Genomic DNA, 17652 nt, shown 5'->3' with positions numbered 1-17652 from the left:
ACCTCCCACTGTTTGTGCTGTGCAGGGGAACTGGATGGATAATTGTGCCATGGGGGTTTTGTAGTGCCCATGCCTGCATGTCACAGGTACACATTGGAGGGAGTACTGGTGCACCAAGGCGAGGCTGTCCTTGAAGAGGATTCCTGTCAGTAGCAGGATTGAGCTTGATTTATGGGGGCCATCACTGGCTGGCAGCAGGGACAGGTGGAGCCCAGGCTCCTTCACTTAGCAAACCACAGGTAATGGCTAATTACATCTTTATCTCCCTGCGGTCTGGCTGAACAAGAACCGACTTACGGCCACGACCAGAGACTGACATGGATCCAAATCGTTTATCTAGCTGGTTGGAGAGAGACACGCTATGATAAGTGGACAAATATGCTGCAAATGTGTGTGTGATGTGGTTAACAGCATGAGAAAAAAAAAGAGTCCAGTACATAGACTGTTACAAATTATAAATTACATTGTCATTCACTGCTTCTGGACTCGGATGAAATAATCCCTCAGACTGTTTCAAATGCGTTTTTAAAAAGCTTGTCATGGCAAAATAGAGCACATCACTTCGAAAACTTTACATCTTTTTTTTTGTCTGTTTTTTTCATTGTAGTCGTTCAATGTGTGTGACTTCTCAGAATAAAGTACAAAAATTATTTTTCCCACGCACGGCTCATTACCATCAGATTTTGTTCATTTTTTTTTCTCACATGGAATTACTATTCATAGTTATTCAAATACTTATTAACATCATCATCATCTGTACTATTATTAACACCAAAAAAGTAAAAGCAGGTAACCTTGCAGAGTAAAACAGACACAGTGCAGGGAGGGAGGGGAGGGAGTATGGACTCACGACAGGAACATCTCTAACCGGTACATGCTATCAACAAGCGACAAAGAGGATGGCGCCGCAGCTTCAAAACAGAAGATAATTGTTGTCACTTGACAGTCTCTCACTGCTTCGGAAAACTGGAGCGTAGTCGAGGCTGGTGGGGGGTGTCGTTTGGCGCCAGGCGACTTGTGGTCGCCGGCGTGGCCTCTGTACTGCATATATTTACACTGGGAGGGAAGACGGAGGGAGGTGACACGGAGCAGAGAACACTATAGCGATGCAAAGGGCGACTAGACAGAGCACGTTGAACAGAGGGGCCAGGGGTGGGGGTGGGGGTGGAGGAGGGGGGCTAAAAAGGTCTGGGTAGTGAGGGTGTCTACATGCGAAACCTTGGTATAAACCCCCCAAATTACATAAAGGGGTAGTTAAGACCGACGCCGTCACCACCCACCCTTTTTTTTTATACATTTTGACATCATTCATAGCAGCTTCACTGCTACACAGTTAAAATCAAAAATCCATACGTGTGTGTGTAGGTGTGTGTGTGTGATCAAAGGGTGACACGTCACATGGCCACCAATTGGACAATTTTCAACAGGTCACATGACCGCCAGTACCACATTATAACTATAATTTCCATAAATATCCACCATAATATTGTGATTTTATGTATCATTTCCATAAGGCAAACACTGTAGGTGAGTCATTAGTCTATGTAGTATATTACATAAATGATCGTCCAGTTGTTAGATTATCTATTTTCTCATTGATCACCGACACAATAATCATTGATATACACTCTCTATCAACATCAGCCGAGTGGAAATAATGGGGGGAAACAAGGTGAGGAGGGAAGTGCCGAGTCAGACGAATCTGCAATCTGGGACATAAAAAGAGAGAGAGACAGACTGAGTGTGTGAGGAGGAGATAATGACAATGACTTGACCTCCACGCTGAGTTGAGGGCGCTGAGGTTTTGGAAGGGGAGTGACGTGGTTGTGTGTTTTATGCAATGACTCAATGGCTCCTGGATAAATGCATATTCTTTTAGTTCACAGTGATGGGTTCGTAATTAAAGAATTTCATTTCCTCCTTCCTTTCCGTAGAGGGGAAGAGAGACAGGGAGGGGGAGGGCGGGGCTTTCGGGGACGTTCAGGGACAATTCCGGGTGGAGCTCGACCTTTACACCTTCAGGAGAAGAAAAGCGGAGAGGGAAACCCAAACGCATGCGCTGACACTCATCCCTGGGTGTAAAGCGGTCCCTCGCCCCTGTATGGCCCCCGGTCCTGCAAGAAAACAGAATGACCACAAGAAGAGGGGAGGGAGGAGGAGAAGGAGAAACGGTTAGACACACACAGGAAGCAATTAACACTGCTGGAAGTAAGGGGTCTGTTTGTGGCAGCTTGTATACATTTCAGAACATATTACAATTAATTAACCAAATTAATTCTGAAACCTTGGCTTAATTACTGCAAACAAGACATAGTCTGTGTTTCACAATTGTGTTCTGGTGTTTTTCTGAATTACAACTACATTTCCTATATTCCCACAGCTTCACTCTCATTGCACCATCTGAAGCCTTGTTTCTTTGTTATATGATGATCATATGATGATGAATGAGCATCTGGACCCCATTTAAGATCACTGTGTACTCAAAATGAACAAATATGGAAGGCTGTGACACGTGTCCAAGTCATTATGTAGTTACCATGTTATAGAGCTTCCTACTTTGACTCGTCAAACGCAGGTGAAACTTATAACATTAGCAATGGCTCTGTTCCATTTAGACGTGCCTTTAAGCCAAGCTGGCAAACCCACACACACCCTGGAGCTGGAGAACCTAAATGGAATGCACCTGCGATTGACAAGTCAAACTAAACACATTTCTTAATCCAGTAACATGTTAACATGGTTAAACTCACAATGACAAAGCTGTGAAATGCTGGTGTTAACATGTTGTGGACCTTCAGGGCCAAACTAACAACATTTATGATGGCTGTGCTCCATTTACATGTGTGAGAAATCTACATCAGTGAGCCGGCATGGACAATACGGGCACCCCAGAACTGGACCACCGACATGGAATACAACCCATTCGATTGTTTTCAGTGACGGGATGTCAGTTGAACGTCTCATGCAAACCAAATTGGCCGACAAAATCAAAACATTTCCACTTAGAGAAACGTGCTGCAGCTTCAGAAACAATTCCCGCTCAAAAGCACATGCGAAAATCCAAAAGCAACAACGAAAATGTGCTGCAAATGAATAATGAAATGTGCGGCAGAATGCCAACACGAATACATCAAACACGCTGCAAATACAGAAACAACACACAAACTCCAAAAACAAATGCAGGGGAAAAATGCAGCATATCCAGTGTTTGTTTCTTCATTGCGGCACGTTTCCACTGCTGTATTTGTTTGGGATTTGTTTTATGTGTTTTTGGATTGGCATTGTTTCTGGAGCTGCAGCAAGTTCCTCCTAATGGAAATGTTTTGGGCACGTTCGTCCTTCTCGGCCACCGCAGAAGGGCATTGCTATTTCAAGGAAATGTTCAGTAACTCGCTGCTGAAAACTCTCTCAGAAAACTTCAAATTGTACAGTATTTTTGTATAATGTGTGCGAGCTGCACGAACAACCCATCCATCCATCCATTATCTATACACCGCTGAATCCTTTGCAGGGTCACGGGGGGGCTGGAGCCTATCCCAGCCATCTCTCGGGCGAAGGCAGGGGACACCCTGGGCAGGTCGCCAGCCTACCACAGGGCTACGCACGAACAACCATCCTGGCTAACTGCAGAGGCTAAATTGAAATCAACTGAAGTCATGGGTGTAGTACGAAGTTATTTCTGTTGCTTTATTAATGACGACCCCAGGAGGACTAATAACCACTCTGTGGAAGCTAATAATAAATAAATGAAGAATAAACCTGTTTGACAAGTCTCAACGTCCAAGTCGAAGTCTATTAAATGATGTAATTCAGTATGTTAACTTGGCTAATCTCAAGTTTAACAAAGTCATTAAATGCTGTCGTGATAACCAGAGAATTGTTCAAGAAAGCAAAAAAAAAAAGCATGCTATTCAATATAACATTAAGAATATTGTATTTGGGACACAAAATGACACCATGATTGAAAGGACAATTGCAAGAAACCCTTATATACCCTCTCTCTCTCTCTCTGTCTCTCTCTCTCTCTCTCTCTCTTTTTTCCTGTTTATGTGCCATTAGGCAGTGTAGTAGGTTTCCAAACTCTAACCTGGTGGCTTATAATGTGACAATGTGGAGTGGAAGCTAGCACACGCTGCCAGTGGTCTCAGTAATTACCCTCATTGCTTTGGGGTAATTGCGGTAATGTGCCAATTTTGATGTGATAGTGGGTTGTTGATATTAAAATGCTACATGTAGCACCTTTAAAATGGTGAACAAAGAGGTACAAAAGCAGGGAAACAAAGTCATGGGAGGCAATGACGGCGAGGGACAGCCTATCAATGGAAATGCCACAAAAGTATCCGATTATGGTCCGATTTTCCGTGCCTGGTCCAGAACAAAAAGGGGTTTGTTGTGTTCTAATGATGGCAGGAGGAGATTAGGCAGGAAAGAGGAGGCAGAAGGACAAATGATGGAGAGATAGGCTGACAGAAGAGGCAGCGGTGTTGGAAAAAGAGAGCAGGAAGATGTATGCGTCTGACGGGGGAGTGAGTCATTGAAGGGAGACTGGCCGAGATAATGGGTAAAGGAATGAAAGAAGAAAGGGGATAGATGAAGGACTCACTTAAGATGGTAATGCCGAATGCACTAAAGGGGAGGAGGGAGGGTGACGGGAAATGGAAGGGTAGGAAATCGCTCATTGGGGACAGTTAATGTGAATTGGGCTTGGAGTGAAATGACAACTTCTTGCGTAACGGGACGGAGCGGAGCGACAGCCTGTGTGTGTGTGTGTGCGTGCAGGAGTGTGTACGAACGAGAGATGGAGGGTGAGAGCGTGAGCCAATGAGAGAGAGAGAGACGGTAATATAGGCAAGCAAAGCTTTAATGGGGCGGAGAATAACGAAAATGGGGAGAAGGAGGGAGGAGAGGGCTGAGAAAACGCTGCGCTTTGTGCAGAGTGGAAATGAGACGGGGCCGAGAGGGAAAACCAGTGCGTCAACGCATATGTGTCGTTTTGTGGAAGTGTGTCACGTCTGTTCATACTGCACGCTGATTGATAGTCGCATGAGATCGACGGGAGCGTGCCTTAGCATCCGTGAAAGCTCGGGTTTGCACACGTGTGCACGCTGTGCCACCGTGTGCGTGCACCTGCGTGTAGCTCCGTGCGATGACTTACGAAACAGCAGCATGCTGGCGTTGGAAGCCCCCAGACGGTTCGAGGCGAAGCAGGTGTAGTTGCCAAAGTGTTTCTCTGTCACGTTGGTGAACAGCAACAGCGAGCGCGTCTTCTCGTTCTTGATCCTCAGGGTGTTGTCACTCTCTACCGGCCTGGGTGGTGGTGGTGGTGGTGGCGTGGGGGAGCAAAAGCGAAGGAGGGAAGGAAGCAGAAAAGAGAAAAAGAGTGTGACAGAGAAGGAGAGATAACACAACATAACATCACACCTAGTGACGCATCCCGGCTGAGAGGCTTTTTTTCACCATCTCTCCAGAGACGAGCCTGCAACACAGTCCCCCCCTCTCCACACATCAGTTCTGTCTCACCTTGTACTAACAGTGAAATCTAACAGTCCATAAATAACAGAGACCTCCTGCTGGGGCCCATTATACTCTATTAACAGCTCTATCTGGCTGGCAAAAGCTTGTCTAAGTACTTCTGCGTCTTGCTTTGCCTGATGCCAAATCACCCTCACTCTCCTATGCTCTCTGGGACCTTTTACAAACTTGGAAGGACAGATTATGTGTAGGTAATAGAGAGCAAATAGGTTTCCAACAAGCTCATATTTCTCCAGGGACGGCGAAAAACATACATGATTATCTCAGACCAACGCCAGTGTCAGAGGTTAGGGGAATGGACGGCGGCCAAGACGTCGTCCGGAGTATGCCGGATGAATCTGAAAACGGCGTTTATGTGTGAAAATGAGCAGCTTTGTGAGGTTGTTTTTGTAAATATATCCGTCCACAATGAAATGCCAAAACAATAATCTCTATTTAGCCCTTTTTTAGTTGGCAAAAAAAAAATGATCTAAGAAGAGGGACGGATACAGCTGCTGGTAAACTGGTTAAATCTCTGTTCTGATGCCTCCATGTTTCCTGCTGTACGCTGTGTTTTAATATTTCTGAACTCGCAGATGAACTGCTCTCATTACTCAGACAACTGATTGGTATAAAGCAGTGATTTGTCTGAGGCTCATAAATGCTACATGTTAACCAGCAGCAATGTTATGCCGCCGCACTGAGACGCTGGACAATAAATGTCAACGTCACAAATCAAAAACACCAGTTAATGCCGACACCTACAGTATGTGATCGGCTTTACTGACATTTAAAATGAGCGTGCTGGAGGGGAAGTTCTTCCCTCCAGCGCTACAGCGGCCGACTGCGTCTGAGCGGGCTACGTCATTGTTTCCAAAGCTCAGTTTTCCACATCAGCACTGATATGCAAAGCCAGTGTTTTTGGATTATTCCACTCTGCAGAGCATTTTTAAAGCGTTGAGCGTTAAAAAGCATCTGTTTAGTGAGGCCCTGAGGAGAAAAACATGCAGCTTAGGTTGAGCTCGCTTACAAAACGAGCGCCAAACTCGAGCGGTCTCACCTGTGGTCGTCTCTGTACCACTCGAAGGCAGCCGGTGGGACCGCCATGGCTTCGCAGCGCAAGATGGCCGTCTTGCCCAAATGTGCTGGCATGTTCTTCATATCTGTGATCATGGGGGGGTCTGCCGGAGGAAACGAGGGAGGAAAGCATGAACAAACACAAGGCAGGAATTCAGCAATTAATATACGTCTGCCTTCAAGTCAATCGGGTCAGCCCAGGGTTGCAGACAAGGTTGAAAAACCCCCGAAGAGAGCAAAATTAAGATGTATGAATTCATACATAATAATGCATCTACAGTATCTACATATATATCATTAATACATCGGTGTGCTATAACATGGGAGGTCCAGTGTGGGTTGAATTATCACCTCTGGGCTGCTGTGTGGCGCAGGAAGCGATACTTACAGTTGACCGTGACTTTGACCTTGCGCTGATCGGGCGGAGCCACTCCATTGTTGGTGATGCATTCGTAGTCCTCGGCCTGCTGCCTCTTAATCTCCGTGATGTCCAGGAACTCCCCCTCACTCACCAACCCGTCTATCGACGTAAGGGAGAGGTCAAAGGTCACCATATATCAAATGCAAAGAGACTCGGGCTACTGATGTACGATTCAGCTGCAAATACTGACTCATGTTTGGCTTATTTTTAATCAAAATGTGCTGCTTGGGCAACAGAAAACAACAACTTAAAATGAACAAGAATACAAATACACACAAAAAAGGTGATATTGAATTATCGACAAGCCCTGATGACATAGCTGTAATCAAGAAAAACAGATTATGTTCCTCTCATTACCCAAACTGAGGGCCTGAAGCTGGTTTATTCAGTTAAATAATGTTTGTATGATGCAAAGTAAATAAACATGATTTGACAGCAGTGACACCATTACTTTTATAGTGTCAGGGGAAATCGTAAGCTTTCCTTGCAAGCGGCGGATACACCAGGGGGTGACGGCTTGTTCACTACATTACGTAGCGAGAAGAATATTTGGCTGTTATTTGATGTTGACAAACTCCCAGGTGCCCCCAAAACCAAATTAGTCAGTCTCGCGCTTTTCACTGTGTTTCCACAGGCGACAAACAGCCACAGAATCTCTTCAGAGGGGCGAGTCGAAGGGACGCGCTACGAGTTATTGCTCCTTCATGTGAGGGAATGGATGCTGGGGTTGTTATTGGATCGACGGTGGCGGCGAGAGAAAGAGAGCAGAGACGGAGGAAGAAGAATGAGAGCGAGAGCGTACCCCCCTCCTCCTCCCTGCGAGTCTTAGCAGCCAGCTGTCTCACAGCATCCAAAACCATTAGGCCCTTTTTTTTTTCCCTCCCCTTTACCCCATTAAAGAAGTCAGACAGTGGAACACGACATAATATATAATCTCACCACTAACAAGGAAATCCAGCTCTTAAATTGCAGCTCACTTTTCCCTTGCAAAGCCCCCACCCCGCACCCCCCAAACATACACACAACCACTATCAATCAGTGGACCTTTACTTCCCCTCGCAAACACATAAACGGCGCCCGAGCACGTTTGTGAGCAACACCGACACAAACACACACGCACACAAAAAAGACACTAAACGCCATGATTATTCCTGTCAGAGATTAGCGCGGCGGTTCTAATTGAAGATTATACTGGAGGATTATTAGTGCGGCTACTGAGCTGGAGACGATTATTTGCAGCTGCTGCGGCAGAGGCTGAGCAGCGAGCGACAGGCGCGGTGATGGCTGCTTGTGCCACCCGAGCGAGTGCGGGCGGGAGGACGCCGGGTGACGAGGCGGGGTGGGTGCAATGCTAGTCACTCATTCCATTAGTCTAATAAATACAGCTCTCTTGTGACATCTCTCTCGAGCAGGCAGGGCACCCAACTTTGCCAGAGGGGGGAAGCTGTGAAGGCATCGAGGGGGGGAATAGGGGGAGAAAAAGATAGTCTCAGACAACTAGCACTGGAGAAATTACACACACGCCTGTTACAGATGACTTCCAAGAAATAAAAAGGACAAAGAAAATAAAAAATGAGAGCAAGTGAGCACTAGAGAGCGCATTACAGATACAGAGAGCGGTAATTTGCGAGCAGGAGACTGAAAGAGATACACAGATATAAAGATAGAGGGAGAGGAGAGAAACAGCAACATGAAGAGAGGAACGGAGATAAGTCAAGTTCAGTTTTTGATGTGTGGTGGTTCTTTCATGGACTTTTCATCCCCAGGCGGCACCTATGTGTGATGTAATATGACAGTGCGAAGCAGCCCTCTCGCTCTGCCTTTCCTTCCCTCCTTCTTCATCCCTTGAGATCTCTGGACCGGCATCGCACACCTCTCTCCACTTTGGTGGGAGATCATATCTGACTGGAGCCGGCCCCTGGCACTCCTACAATGGCCTGTAAAATACAGCTCCATCAACCACTTACGGCTTTTGAAGGAGCCCGACTCCTGACCACCAGAGATAGTTGGATTGCACCTGAGAGGAGAGGGGGGGGGTGCATGAATAAGAGGAGGATGGGGATCAGGGGCTCTGACCTACCCCACGGTGAAACCGTGCTCTATTTTCCCGGCAGCACTTTGAGCCAGACTAGATCACCAGGGCACTTGATTTCTCAGCTCCTCTTATCCATTTCCATCACAAAAACTACCATCAAGGCTGATAGGTCTGATGTCGGGTTAAAACAGAAGAATGGACAGGCTGACAGGCTGCAAAACCTGTCATTTGGAAGAGGAAAGGGTTGAAATGTGGGTTAGTTGAGCTAAATGACGGTACAGTGGAAAAACCAGGAGGGCCACCGTGCCCTTACGATCCACACACGCTGAAAATTACTCCCTCTATCCAACCAGGTTACCCCACAGTCTTTCCTCAGATACATTTCCAGTTTCTACAATATGATCAACAAATTCCATGAAAGAAACAATGAATGGATCCTTCAAAAGCCTGATGTGTCTTAATCCTCTGAGCCACAGACCTCCATTAATATTCAAACATTATTACAACACGTCAGTGAGCCGCTCCGTTGCACCGGGTGGCACGCTCCTGCAGTACCATTACTCCTGTTTGAGTCATGTTAGGACAGTATTTAACCGATGTTTGTCAAGATTAATGTCTTCAGTTTGAGCACATGGGCTTGTGGCTGAGAGCCAGAGGGAGGGAAAACTGGAGAGACGGTCATTGGACTGATGGTTTTGTTCTTTTAAAGGGACAAAAATATAGACAATTCTCAGCCTAAATCGTTTTTTTGCTAAAGCAGCCCTTATGTTTGTTTGTTAAAGAGCTGCACACTGAGTGGGACATTTCACAGTCAAAAAATAAACTCATCAGCTCTCTGGCGACACCGTTTCTCCACCTGTTGACCGGATCCCTGCAGACTTTCCTGCCTTCTCCAATCATCCGATTTCCACACCCAACCAGCACACCTGCTATTCATTCTCTCATCCGGCCACACCTGTCCCTCATCAACCCCACTCAGTATATACACCCACACACAAACACTCGTCCTCTGCCACATTATCCGTGCTGCTGTAGTGGTCCAGCTTCTGGACCTTCCTGCTCATGTTTTCTGTTTTTTTTTTCCTGCCCGTCTCCTTATTGAGTTTGTTTTCCTCCACTGACTGCTCACCTGTGTCCAACCTCTGTCTTCCCCTTTTCAGTCCTACCTGCTCTGTTGCTTAGTTGAGCTTTTGGATCCACACAACACATACCAGTAATGTTGCACCTCCCAAACTACTGAACCAATCTCAAGAATCATAAACTGCCACATGTATGCATGCATCTCATCATATTGCTGGCTTCTTAGTGAAAAGCATGTTCCTCCTCCTCCTCCTCCTCCTCCTCCTCAGCACCACAATCATCCATTCATTCATGCACGCTTAGCCTGTGTGCCTCTGTGTGTTTTAACGGATGGGATGTCAAATGATAAGGCTCTGATGCGCTGCTGTATTTCACTGAATGAGACAGGACGCCTGTATGTCTCGGAGTGGGTCAACCGATTGGTGCCAGTGACAGTGAATGGGTGCGACAGATTGTATCTTTGCTCTGAAGATGAAGGAGGCGACGTCTGCAGACAGCAGTGCAGAGCGGCATCACTATCTGTCTGTGAGTAAGGATTCTGGTAACTATGTGGACAAGTTGCAAGGGGTCGCAGACTTTTCGCAGGTCTTTATTTCACCTCCGAAGTGGTGCACCTCTTCCTGACGCACGCACATTTTCCAACCAACCTCCATGTGCACTGTTCTCCTCACCACCACCCCCATCCCTGCAGTTTCTCTATGCAGTCTCTGAGTAATGGGGACAGATGGCTGGCAGCTTCTTGCTGTTTCTTTGGGCTCGTCCACTCCCCCTTCCTCCACCGCCCCTGGTCTCCTGCAACTGATGGCTCGGTTGCAGAGACTCCCACGGAATAGCAATGCGGCCCCTATCTCTTTCTCTCTCTCGACAAGCTGAGGGGTTATGGGGGGAGAGAGGTAGAGGAGGGGGTGGGAGGCGGTGTGAGATGGTGAGGGTGGTTAGAGAGGGAGGATTACTGCTGACAGAGGAGAAATGCTGTAGGCTTGCAAGTGAGGACAACTGCACAGAGTTTGTGATCTAAGGTTGTATGTGTGTGTTTGCTGCAGGTGTGCATCCATGCATGCTTTCCTCTTCTCCTCTCCTGCCTGTCCCTGCCTGAGGTGCTGTGCTGTGTGGGTTCACAAACACTGACTGTGCAGAGAAGGACACTGCATGCACAGCAGGCTAACCCAGGGACATACAAAGGAGAGACAAGGAGGAACAGACCTCTGAGCAAGCCCAAAGCTGTCTGTAAGTACAGCAGTACAGTATTCTGTAGGTTCTGCTTTTATTGGCCTAACAGTATAATTACATAATGTTGAGTAGCTGTTCACACTGACCTATTTATTACTGCTGTCTCTGTGCTGCATTTGATCGGTGTTGCTGCTGCTGTAGTCAAACTACAACTCAGCCAATACTATTGTGTGGAAATGCTTAAACCATGACTTTGGTGACACTGATACAATGCCAGCCTCACAAAGAGTCCATTATTTGACTTTCAAAACAATGAAGAGCATACAATAATAAACCTTGGTCTGTTAGAACTCTCAATGAAACTCATTTCCCATATTCACAAAAACATCAATCTAAGACACGTTGGCACCTTTTGGCACACACACACACGCGCGTCCTTGTCACACACAACAAACAAGATTCTGTGTTGATATTTCACCAAAGAGGTCACAGAGCTCCCGAGGTATGCGCGCAGTTCATCCCAATCAATAAACACAATGAAAACAACAGAAAGCAGATCACAGTACGCCTCCCTTATCAGCCGAAGCACCATGTCACACAGTGGAGATAATATAACCTGTCTCTGAAAACAAAGCAGCTTGCACGTCTATTCAGTGCTGATTTTTTGCTACATGCAGACTGAGTGTTGCACATGCAAAAACAAAAACAGCCAAACGCACAGGGACAACAAACCTTGTATTAGAACACTGCATAAGTCAAAAGAGACAAGCATTTTTGCTTAAACACCAACAATTACTGTAGTAAAATACACTCAGGTATACTGAGTCAGTGGTATATTCAGTGCATAGCAATTTTCTTTATGTGCCAACCAGATGACACAGTACTACCATTACAGTTCTAATAAACCATACAATCTCCAGAGGCCACGTAATGGTTATTTGCCTGACTTTGGACATTAGTGGTGACAAAAATGGGAACAGATAGGAAATAAATGCTGTGCTGATCGAATCATGTATTTGACTCCATCTATCAAGCTGTGCATCCTGACCACCCTGAACTAGTTCAGATTCCACACACCGACGGACGCTAAAAATAGCTGATTTAATGCCAAAAGTGGCTGTTAGCGTCAGCTGGCATTGTGATGCCGGTTGACAGGGTGGATGAAGACAGATGCTGATGATTACAGGTGGCGCGGTGGGGATAATTATGTATAATGTGTGGTTATTTGGGACAAAACATTGGGACATGGGGAAAATACGGGACTATGAATTTAAGATGGGGACAGACTAAACAGCTGGGTTTAAGAATGATGACACAGGAATGGGGGATAAAGAGGTGGACTTGAGATGAATGCTGATGAGCCTTTAGGATGGACGGGGAAAAAAAAAGACAGAACAGAGTTAGGGATGAATGTGAAGACGGGGAGATAAAGGTGAAGCTGTGAACGCGAGATCTCCAGATCTGAAGACAAGCAAACAAAAGGAGGCAGCTTACATTTCTGGTCTTTCCAGGTGACGGTGGGCTCGGGCCGACCCACTGCCAGACAGTACAGGTTTACATTCTCTCCTTCGTTCACCGACACGTTTTTTGAGATGTTGACGATTCTGGCCGGCACTGAAAAACAAGATCACTCTGTTAAAATATGACCTCAAAATTAATTTCATAAATTATTGATAGGGTATGGCCTTGCAGCCTATCATTAAGGTGTTGAATGTAGGATTCAAATGCCCGCACCTAAGATGGACAGGCAGTCAGTTGATTAATGATCTGTGCCTGAGTGCTTACTCAACTGTGCAACAATATGCTTGACCGGCGCTTAAAATGCACTGAATTCTAAATGGCTGCAAATGGGCATTAAAATCTCCTTCTCCTGACATCTAATCTAATTTGATCTTTAAAAAAGGACATTCATAGAGGTGGCAGTCATTATTTTCACGTCTGGTTCTGAAGTGAAGGACCACCCTCGAACATCGTTTTTGCCCCAAACTCACAAAGTGTTAGAGGACTATGCAAGTAGTTAGTTCGATAACAAGATGGCCCTTGAATTTAAATGGCCCATTATCATTGTTTTTAATGAACTTGGCCCCAAGATTGCTTTTTTTTTGTGAGAACATCTTCTGAGGATCCTATTTTTTTCTATCTTGCTGGAGTTGAATACTTGCAGCGATAAAGCACAGATTGGAGCGGCGGTGGAGCTGCTCCTGCTTGATGCACTGACTTGAGGGTGTAATTATTTTGTGTGATATCAAGCTAGGACTGAAATTGCAGGCAACTTGGAATTAGGTGTATATGGTCATCTGTGCCAAGCTTTGGACCCTGCAGACAAGAGTGTTTGTTTGGCTGCAGTGCGATGTGAAAACTCTGTTTGTAAGCGGCTAACATTGTCTCTGCCACCTGTGAGCAGAGAGCCAGGCCTTGTGTTTTCGTTCCAGCAGAATGTACCTAATATATCCTATTAAAAGTTTTCAGTTTCACCCTGCTGGTGGTGAATAACTGCAATCTGCACTCAACGCAGTCCAAAATATGCATAAAAATTAACACATGGGGGGGGGGGGTCCTACGCCAATTCATGGTGTCACTCGGGATCAGTCAGACTCTCACTCACTTAGCTGCTGACTTGATGACTGAGCCCCAGTCGTGGTCGTGGGCAGTCAGTTATTTAGCCAGCCAGCTCGGACAGCCCCCTTGTGTACCTCATCTCCTCCACAAGCATCCTCATCCATCTGATCTGCCTAACTTTCTGTTTATTAAGACAAGTAAGCCTAACTGGCCACACGGAAATGACAAATGAGCCAGGACTCTGCCTTCTTATTGCAACAGATTTCTGGTTATTTGTCACCTGCACCTTGCTGTACAAGACATACACGCACGCATGGACCAGCTGAGCTTTCAAGACGTAATCAAGCAATTACGTTTTGATCACCATAAATACCGACCGTCAATGCTCAAACATCATAAAAACATTAACTACTGAGTTGCCAATCAGAAACTTAAGCATACATTTAAGCATGACTGAATGAAAAAGGAACTTTGGAAAGTAACCATAGAAAATCTTAATCGCTTCCCCTGATGTCAAACCTCAATCACACCTAATAGACAGCACTACACTTGGGTGAATGACGAAATGCATAATTATGCCGTTTAGCAGATGTTTTTATCGAAAGCTGCCTACGGTACCATGGGTGCACAAGTATTTCTTTTGCATCCGCAGTGGCAATCAAATCTGCAGATTCTGGGTATATTAGGGAAATGAGCCAGCACTTACACCGGTTACAGTAAACACTTCAGAGTCACTTCAAGCAGATTCCTGTTCTGTCTCAACCCGTCTGCTTACCTTGAACAATGAGGTAGACGTGGGCGATGCGAGGCTTGTTATTGGCCTGGAAGGTGCAAGTGTAGGGTCCCTCGTCGGTGACTTGCACCTTGTCGATGTGGATGGAGAAGTCGCTGTTGTTGCTGTTGGCCAGCGTCACGCGCTTGTCCAGCGACCACTTGTCTGTCCCCGTGAAAAGGATGTTAGAGCGGTTCAGCCAGGCCTTGTGGGTCACCTCCTCGTCGATCCGACATCTGCGAGAGGACAGGAGGTGATCAACAGGTGAGAGGCCTGTTTGATGTTCTGTTTGGGGTGGATGCTAAACACTGCTGAGAGGTGTTGAGCGTCCATGAGCCACCAGAGGAGCTTCGGCGCAATAGATTGTACAAGTCTCTTGACCTTTATTGAAGGGAAGAGGTGCCATTCTGCCAAAAAATAGTCCCTTTTTCGGTCTTTTGACGAGTGCTGTTTAACACACACCGGACAACAATCTCCCATACATGTTCAGTAAGGTGGAAACATCTGCGTTTGTTGCCTGTCTCTACACTCAGTTATTCAGGTTTTTCATTTGTCACCAGTGGTGGACTGGCATACTGGGACAAATCCCGGCGGGCTGCCGCATCGGTGGGCCGGTGGGCCATCAAAGTTTTTACTGGCTGTCCGGCCCAGCCTCTCCTTAGCTCTGTGTGCCAGTCGGGGTGTGAAAAGCCATGTCTGAAATCAGTTGTGGAGAAGTCAGCAGCTTGGGAGCAAAGTATTGCATGACAGACAGTCGTTTATGATTATTCTCCTCTGTAGGTAAATGAATGCAGTCCAAGACACATACAATTCCAGTCCACAGGCATGTGAACTGGCTGCTCACCTAAACCCGGCTGCAAACTCATTATTAAAGTCAATGGCAATAAATGGAAAAATGTGGAAATAAGAGCAGATAGAGGAAAGTAAAATAATATAATGGTGTGGTCATTAAATCACAATTGTTCCAAAAAGATCTGACGTGCTTCAAAACAGGACCCATGTCCCCAAGGTGCTTCAGTTCTTGGCTTGGCCACTAGATGTCCTTACCCAGCTTTAACTAGCTTTGAGGACATGCCTCTGTAGTCCTCATGTTTAATTGATACGGCCTGGATAAATATCACTGTTGAGGTGGATCTTAGACCACCTGCCGAGTCAGTGGCAGTGACACCACAATGCATAAGAGCCACAGTGCAGGTAAGCTCGGAAGCCTTTAACAAATAGGCTACAAGGCCCTGGACTGACGCTCAGGTTGACACATGACCTCAGAGCCAAACCAGCAGCAGCTCAGGAAAATAAAGGAGAAGAAGAAAAAATCAATTATTTTGATTAAGATTTGTTTTGTGTGTGGTGGATTTAAATGAAGAGACAATATAGAAAGAAATCCCACCATAAAATTCATTATCTGTGTACAAACGCTCTATTAATCTATTTTTAAAATTAATCACTTCTGCACTGATGATGTTGCTACAGGACTGCAAGCCCAGAGGAAATGAGCACCATAATAGCATCAAATGTGCCTCTTCTTAATGGCCCGCATCAAAGCCAACACAACAGACTTGTCTCAAGCATAACACGAGTATTTGTGCCACTTGGGCAAAAGTGATTTTACATGAAAATGAAGTTTATTTATAAAGCTCTTTAGTCTTTTGTTTGTCAGTGTCGTGTGCAGACTAAACTTACACACACATCTGATTACAAAATATGCATCATATCTCTACTGATGAAACAATAAAGGCAGTTCTTTGCTCTGATATCCAACTTCCAGAATAACAGGAGCACTGTGGTTTAAAGCAGTCATTTCCAACCTGGGGTTGGGTCCCAAGGGGTTGCAGCAAAAACCTGCGGGGTCCTGAGATGGTTCAGGGCAAAGCAGGAAGACGTATTTTTGCCACAAGAAGGGTTTAGGAGAGGCATGCATGTAATGCAACGCCACTGCACAGCTTTACACATACCAGACTGCAATGGAATAAAAGGTGACATTGAAAGTGCAGGTTTTTGCCTCTCAGGTGCATTGAGTTTCCAGGTTTAGGTGTGAAAGTACGTAAACAAATTCGAGAAACTTGTCCACTACATCAATAAAACAGCTTCAGGCTACACGTCTTGATGACATTATAGATCAACAACCTGGTGCTTTGATTTCCAACTTTGACAGAGACTTGTTGATGTTAACAAATATCGACAGAACAGTGCTTGGCTTCTGAATAACATATTTGATTTCAGTGGAAGGCCCACTCCTCCTTCAAGGGAAAAAAGGGACTAAAAGAGGATTTTGTTCAGAGATCTGGAGAGGTGTGGGCTTAAAGGTGATGAAAATAATGTTGACTAGGATGTTTTTTTTTTTTTTTGCCCTGCTGAGCTTAGACAGCCAAGCCAGACCACATCCACACAAGGGGGGAAAAGCAAGTTGGCGTTTTTTTCTGCTTCGTTGTGGAAAGCTATGACTTCTACTTTTATCACTCACAGTTATTTAGTTGGACGCAGAGGAGGCCCCCCCACCAAACTGACCTGTGCCTCATCATTTTTACATCTAAGTAAAAGGAAAAGGTGATCCCAGACCGACTGGATGACACAAACGACATCTGGCAGGTATTATAATTCAATGAGCTATAGGTTTGCTGGAAAATATGGCACAATGTGGGAAGCGTAATTGAAGTTGTGTGACATAGAATTGGCAATTAAAATAGCATGACAGGTGGGGGGGAAAAGCAAACATGTTTTTCATGTAATTAGTAGGTGCAGGCAGGTGTAGGTTCAAGAGTTACCTCAAAGTGACGCTTTCTCCTTCCAGCACTGTAATGTTGTCCGGCAGGTGTCCGAATTCTGCTCCATGCACACTGGACCCTGCCAAGAAAAATGAGAGAAGAAACCAATGAGCATCCAGTAATGGTACCATACGCTCCGCTGGTGTTCATCAATCTCAGGTCAGGCGCTCGACGATCGACTACCTCGCCACATCAGGTTGGGCAGGGATGTGCTCTGCATCCTGCTTCCTTATTTCTGAAGGGAAAGTCGTAAATATACTAAACA

At 45.7% G+C, this 17652-nt stretch overlaps 1 protein-coding gene across 1 annotated transcript in view; it reads right to left on the bottom strand.

Moving 5' to 3' along the window:
• Positions 1 to 2010: 2010 nt before the first annotated feature.
• The window catches only part of iglon5 (IgLON family member 5), an 88883-nt gene continuing 73241 nt past the window's right edge, over positions 2011 to 17652 (bottom strand). Inside the window, exons 2-8 of the mRNA XM_041942830.1 lie at positions 17388 to 17466; positions 14629 to 14861; positions 12789 to 12908; positions 6977 to 7108; positions 6572 to 6692; positions 5156 to 5307; positions 2011 to 2114 (exon numbers count right to left, since the gene is read on the bottom strand). Of these exons, the coding sequence (XP_041798764.1) occupies positions 2011 to 2114; positions 5156 to 5307; positions 6572 to 6692; positions 6977 to 7108; positions 12789 to 12908; positions 14629 to 14861; positions 17388 to 17466 (941 nt within the window). The remainder of the gene's footprint in view (positions 2115 to 5155; positions 5308 to 6571; positions 6693 to 6976; positions 7109 to 12788; positions 12909 to 14628; positions 14862 to 17387; positions 17467 to 17652) is intronic.

This window comes from Chelmon rostratus, chromosome 8 (genome assembly GCF_017976325.1).
Source record: "Chelmon rostratus isolate fCheRos1 chromosome 8, fCheRos1.pri, whole genome shotgun sequence".
Lineage (NCBI taxonomy): Eukaryota > Metazoa > Chordata > Actinopteri > Chaetodontiformes > Chaetodontidae > Chelmon > Chelmon rostratus.
This window is presented reverse-complemented; position numbering and strand designations above follow the sequence as displayed.